This window comes from Eutrigla gurnardus, assembly GCF_963514095.1.
Source record: "Eutrigla gurnardus genome assembly, chromosome: 24".
Classification (NCBI taxonomy): Eukaryota; Metazoa; Chordata; class Actinopteri; order Perciformes; family Triglidae; genus Eutrigla; species Eutrigla gurnardus.
This window is the reverse complement of record NC_139935.1, coordinates 1,504,538-1,511,078: the sequence shown is the minus strand read 5'-3', so window position 1 is coordinate 1,511,078 and position 6,541 is coordinate 1,504,538. Positions and strand designations below refer to the sequence as shown.

General features: G+C 44.4%; 1 protein-coding gene across 1 annotated transcript; it reads left to right on the top strand.

Annotated features, from left to right (window-relative positions):
- The first annotated feature begins 771 nt into the window (after nucleotides 1–771).
- On the top strand, nucleotides 772–6,519 carry LOC311010135 (sodium/hydrogen exchanger 2-like). The gene is made up of 13 exons (XM_084004668.1): nucleotides 772–1,267; nucleotides 1,411–1,736; nucleotides 1,879–2,016; nucleotides 2,856–3,106; nucleotides 3,662–3,879; nucleotides 3,967–4,166; nucleotides 4,293–4,382; nucleotides 4,463–4,533; nucleotides 4,653–4,820; nucleotides 5,146–5,251; nucleotides 5,535–5,651; nucleotides 5,737–5,830; nucleotides 5,922–6,519. The coding sequence occupies exons 1-13, from the start codon at nucleotides 979–981 to the stop codon at nucleotides 6,380–6,382; spliced, it is 2,529 nt and encodes an 842-aa protein (XP_083860794.1). The 5' UTR covers nucleotides 772–978; the 3' UTR covers nucleotides 6,383–6,519.
- Nucleotides 6,520–6,541: the final 22 nt, after the last annotated feature.

Genomic DNA, 6,541 nt, shown 5'->3' with positions numbered 1-6,541 from the left:
CACGCGTACCACTGATTTCTTTTCAAAAATAAAACTATTACGTTTTTTTACTTGCAGATTATTAAACCACGTACGTAACTGATTACTGTATAGTGTAGTACAATATTTTTACAAATATTTTTTATATAATATTGTACATATTGTTCATTCCAGTTTAAAGCTATAGGCCTATTTATAAAACATATTCAATCATATCATATAGCCTATAATAAAAAGCTTTTACTAGATTTTGTTGACATTTTCTGTACTTTCACTTACATGAATTCACGTGAATGACTGAAAAGTTTTAAGACATGTAAAATATTTTTATTTCATCATTGTTGTAGATAGTATCACTATATGTATAACAGTTAAGTAAAATGTTAATGATAATAATAATGGTGATAGTGATATTGACATTAATTTAACTAAATAACTAAATGTATGGTCCTAATTAAAATCAGCGTTGCCTTCTGTCGCCATCGTGTGGAATGTATGTGGTATTACATGTTTCAACACAAGTATTAAAAGTTTTGCACAAACCTGCTGAGTCCATGTTCGTTATGGTTCCTTCAAACACTGATTCCTTTTTTAAAAAGTGTGATTTGTTTCACAGCAACAACAAAGCTGTGGTCTTTTCATGACGCTGAGGACATGTCGTCGGCCTGATGGGCTCCACCCAGAAGGCAGGGCACAACGGTGATGTGACAAGCAGGTTCTGCAACAGTTGAAACCAGAACTCAGTTGTGTCTCACACACAGTATCTGCTGCAGTATAAGTTATCGGAGAACTTCCGTCGATTTCATTTATAAATGTCAACTCTTTTTTGATGTTTAATTGCTCTGGACATGGACAGGAGTAAAGGAGTTTTAAGATTTCAAGGCCTACATTTCAACTAGTTTTCAATGGCTACAGCCAACTGAAGCTGCATTCTTTCAATGTATTGGGATTTATATAAGAGGAATTGGAAATACTTGAGATCTGTGTTGACACGTGGAAATGAGGACCTCTGTTAGGTTTGGATCCAGGACTGAGAGAGGAGTCTTCCACCTGCTCCTGCTGCTCTTGCTCTGCTGCTTTGGAGGAAAATGTGAGCTCCTGGAATCAAAACCATCAGCGCAGCCCGACGGCCCCACTGTCAAACCTTTCAACAATGACCTCAACGATCCCCAGGCCTACCCCGATGAGGAGAAGGCACACCTCCCCGTGTTCACCATGGACTACCCCCGGATCCAGGTCCCCTTTGAGTTCACACTCTGGGTGCTGCTGGCCTCTTTTGCCAAAATTGGTAAGTGTGGATGAATCACTTCTACTTGTAACAGAGTGGTCTATTTCTATCTAAGTACTTCCTCCACCTCTGTAACCCTGAATAACAGCAGATTTAAGTGGGGTTGGAGGTCCAGTCTTCTGATTGTTTTCTCTTCTCTCCAGGATTCCACGTTTACCATAAAATCACCATCTGGATCCCAGAGTCCTGCCTCCTGGTTTCCATCGGCCTCATCGTCGGCGCCATCATGCACTCTGTGAAAGAGGAGCCTCCCGCCGTCCTCGACTCCAACGTCTTCTTCCTCTACATGCTCCCGCCCATCGTCCTTGACAACGGCTACTTCATGCCCACGAGGCCGTTCTTTGAAAACTGTGGCACGGTGCTGTGGTACGCGGTGGTGGGGACCCTGTGGAACAGTATCGGCATCGGGCTTTCCCTCTTCGCCATCTGCCAGTTTGAGGTGTTCGGAGTTCAAGATATCAACCTGCAGGTCAGTTAAAGCCACAGGAAAAGGTCAAAGGTGATGTGTAAGATTTGTATGTTTTTGATGTTTGTCATTTAGTTTTTATGTATTTGTATCAGTGCAACAAGAAGATGAAGAACCAGAACTGATTTTTTTGTCTACGTTGCAGGAGAACTTGCTGTTCGCCTCCATCATCTCGGCCGTCGACCCCGTGGCGGCTCTCAATGTGTTCGAGGACATCGGAGTCAATGAGCAGATATACATAGTCATATTTGGAGAGGGACTCTTCAACGATGCCGTCACTGTGGTGAGTGCAGGAAAAGTTATGTGTCCTATAAAAATAGACTGTGTCATCCTTTCATTGAACGCTTGGGTGATATGAATAAAGTAATATTATGGTGATATAAGCCTAAACTTCCTCTGGTGATTTGGATATTGTAATATCAACCCACAGGTAAATGCAGTCTTAATTTAACAGGCAAGTACGTTGACAGCGTGGCCGTGCATGTAAAGGCAAGCTTCATGTGATGAATCTCTGGCAAGTTCTGCAGCTAAATGATTTCTACGTTGATTTACGGGCACGCGTAAATATAACTCATTCAGTTTGTAAACCTCTGAACTGGATGATCGTTCTGCAAAACATCCCTCCACTGAAGTCTGGTCATTTTTGGATGGAGGGAAAAAGGAAAAATACTGGCAGCAGTAAGAGGTTGTGATTCTTTGGGGCTAATGCCCAGAATGCAACATTCTTAAAAATGTAAATCACACATTTCTCTAAGGGGGGTGACATGCAGTAGACTGGATCAGCGGGCCCCTGCAGGTTCCTCTCCGTCTAGTTTGACCCGTTCTCCACTGCTGAGTGGAAATGTCAGCCACAATAAACCTTTGCTTCGCCTTTGGTTGGAATTGTGAGCCAAGTTTCACTTAACCTTTTCTGGCACGATTGTCTCCCAAAGAAAATATGTATTTAAAGCATGTTGCCAGTCAGTGACACACACGTTGGGACAAGACAATCAGCGAGGACAAAAAAACAGTTTCAACTACAGTTTAATTCTTGAGTGTTGGAGCGGTTGAACCTGCGTGACAACAACTGTGTGAACCTGGTTTGATTCCCTCATCTCCTGCGTCTGTCTTCTGTCTCTTCAGGTACTTTACAACATGCTTTCATATCTGGCCGACCTTCCCGTGGTGGAGTCCACCGACGTCTTCCTGGGGATGGCCAGGTTCATCGTGGTGGCGGTGGGAGGCGTCCTCTTCGGTCTCCTGTTTGGATTCGTGGCCGCGTTCACCACACGTTTCACCCACAATGTCCGCCAGATTGAGCCCCTCTTCGTCTTCATGTACAGCTACCTGGCATACCTGGTGGCGGAGTGCTTCGCCATCTCCAGCGTGTTGGCGTAAGTGTTGGGCCAGAGGTGGAAGAAGTGTCAAAATGATTAAAATACTCCATCAAAGTAAAAGTGCAGAAATACAAAATATACTTCAAACATGAAAAATGAGTGGAAGTGGGTGAGAGTTGCTTGGTAATGCTTTTGTAATTAGTTGCAGCCGTGAAAAGAGCTTCTCTGCATAACATGTCCAACGCTTTACACACAGATATGAATCTTTACCCTCCAGATTCTTTAGTCATGTGTTCATAATGCCTGATGTTTGTGCAACCTGTTTGTGCTCCTCCGCCCTCTGGGTGTGATGCACGTTCAAAGTGATGTCATGTGACAATTATGCACCTCACTTTCATGAAGGTGAGTCTGTAAATAGGACGAAGTGTGCACTGAATAAAGCGGGAAAATTACATTAAGTTTAAAGGCAAAAATATCAAATATAACAGCCAGATTTTATTTTTGTGACGATGCATTTTTCAGATGACCCGGTGGGTTTTTTAAACATGATAATATTGATATATTATTAAGAACGTCTGCTTATTATGAACTAACCTGTCCATACTTTCTCAGCATTATAACATGTGCCATCACCATGAAGTACTACGTGGAGGAGAACGTATCCCAGAGATCCTGCACCACCATCCGCCATGTGGTCAAGATGCTGGCCACCGTCTCCGAAACCCTCATCTTCTTCTTCCTGGGCGTCGTTACCATAACGACTGAGCACGAATGGAACTGGGCCTACATCCTGTTTACGCTGCTGTTTGCCTTCATCTGGAGAGCCATTGGTAAGTCTCTTAATTTAAGTTGCTTTAAAAGCTCCTGAGAAGCAGTCTGCCCCCGTCTCCTGGTTCATCAACCCACATGTCTTGCAGGAATCCTGGTGCTGACCCAGATCGTCAACCCAGTCCGCACCATCCAGTTCAATTTCAAGGACCAGTTTGGCCTGGCCTACGGGGGCCTGCGAGGGGCAATCTGTTTCGCCCTGGCCTTCACCTTACCCGATAACATCAACAGAAAGAACCTGTTTGTCACGGCTTCGATTGCTGTTATTATATTCACCGTTTTCTTACAGGTGAGTGTTGTGTTGAACACGGCAGCTTAGTTTGGAAGATGATATATTATGCATTCATGATGTTGTTGGACATTTATTTAGCTTTGAATCACTCGGACAGATGACTGTTTATGTTTATGTCATCAGGGCATCAGCATCCGTCCCATAGTGGAGTATATGAACATCAGGAAAACCAACAAAGAACTGAACAACATCAACGCGGAGGTTCACACCAGGGCAAGTATCTTCCTTTTCTGTCTTATTTTATAGTTTTAGTCGTGTTACACATGCATGAATTACACTAATGTGTTGTCCAGGTGATGGAGCACCTTGTTTGTGGTGTTGAGGACTTGTGTGGACAATGGAGCCACTATTACTGGAAAGACAAGTAGGACCAATCTGCCTTTCTAGTCAGCACCAAGTCACATTTGTGGGATTTAGACCAACGTATTCATTCATTTACATCAGTGGACCTGTAGCCTTTATTCCTCTGTGTTTTCTTCTAAGGTTTAAGAAGTTCAACGATCGTGTTTTGAGGCGCATCCTGATCCGAGACAACAGGGCCGAGTCCAGCATCGTGGCTTTGTACAAGAAACTGGAGCTGCAGAACGCCATCGGGTTACTGGACACACCTATGGGAGACCTGAGTGCTGCGCCATCCATCGTTTCTCTGCAGTATGTCCACCATAACATGTCCTTTATTCGTTTAAAAGGACGTCACGTCTCTGTAAAGTGGAGAAACTTATAAAGAAGTCTGTGTTTTTAATATTAGTCTTCATTAATACATTATTTTGACTCTGCAACTAAGTCACAACCTGGCAACCCAAAAGTTAAAAGTATTATTGCATTACAACAGCTTATAAGTGAACTAAATCTAAATTAGCTGCAGTTGATGAAACCGTTTCTCCCATCAAATGGAAACGTGTCACCCACCTTAATGTTAACAGCGACGACACAAAAACATTTACATCTGTTCATTGCTCTTACCTGCTGCTTTCAGGGATGAGAGGAAGGAGGCGTCTCGGCCCAAGAAGAAGTTCCTGGCCGGTGATATAAGGAAAATGCATGACATCCTATCAAAGAACATGTACAAGATCCGACAGAAGGTAACAACACCTACAGAAAATTAGGTTTCTAATATTCATTATTACCATGTAACCACTAAAATATTCAAGGACTACAAGTTCTGTGCTTGTTTTTTTTTTTGGAAATGTCTTCCCTGAAACTGCATGTGCAATGCTTTCCACCTGCATTATGACCTCAATATGTTAATTTTCTATGCTCTTTCATTCATAGACTAGTTTTATAAAACTTGATTACAAAATTAAGGGCGTACTGAAACATTTGTGCGTGGATAAACTGAATGAATTTATTATTCATGTTTTCCAGACGACGGCTTACTCCAACAAATACAATCTGCCAGACGACAGCAGAACCAGGGAGATTCTGATTCGCCGCCATGCGAGCATCAGACGCAGCATCCGCGCTGAAAGTTTCCGTGAGACGGTGGGTTTCTCTTTTCGAGGACATGAATTCAATTTTACCTTCAGCCCCATCGGCCTCACCTTCTCTCCTCCTCTTCCTCTTCCAGCCGTCACAGAACATGCCCAGGTCTCAGAAGTACTACTCCCTCCAACCCGGAGGGGACCTGGAGGCCGCCTTCGTTCTGAGAAGAAGAAGCCATGGTGAGCTCACAGGGTTTTACAATACTTTTTTTGCCAGAAGTTGTTTAAACGAGAGAGGAATTCAAGAATACCTAAATTTGGGATTTGTCAGGTGGAAGTGGTGATGTCCAGCATCTCTCAGACCATCTCCAGTCCTCTGGTGTGTCGCCGCGCTCCTCATCCCGTTCTCTGGTTCCTTTGAGGAGGTTGAACACCATCGAGGAGACTGGAAGTGCAAGGGAGCAGCCGGCTGCCTCCACCCACCCACACTTACCCCCTCCTGGGGTCGACGTTTTAGACGAGAGGGGTGCAGGAAGTCTGGTCGCTCCGAGCCTCAGAGGCAGGAGGGCCCCGTTCCGTGTACCGAGGAGGCGCGATTCGGATCAGGTATATGGGGATGAAGACCCCACTGACTCTGGACGTACAGGAGAAACAGAGGAAGCAGTGCGACCTCCCCCGCTACCAGCACCTCGTGGCTGGGTACCAGAGAACCAGGATCCAAGAGAAAATGAGACAGGAAACCCCCTACTTAGAAACGTGTCTCAGGGGTCTCGGGGCTCAGGGAGATCATGACGGACTTCTCACAGAGGAATAGTGTGTTTTTAATATTAAAAAACAAAAGGCAGAGAGATGCCAACCTTCCTTTGTATGTTTGAGGTCGGAGGCTGCGGTTCAGCACTTAATGCACCACTGAGGTCCCCCTGCAGGGACCAGTTATCTGATCACCTGATC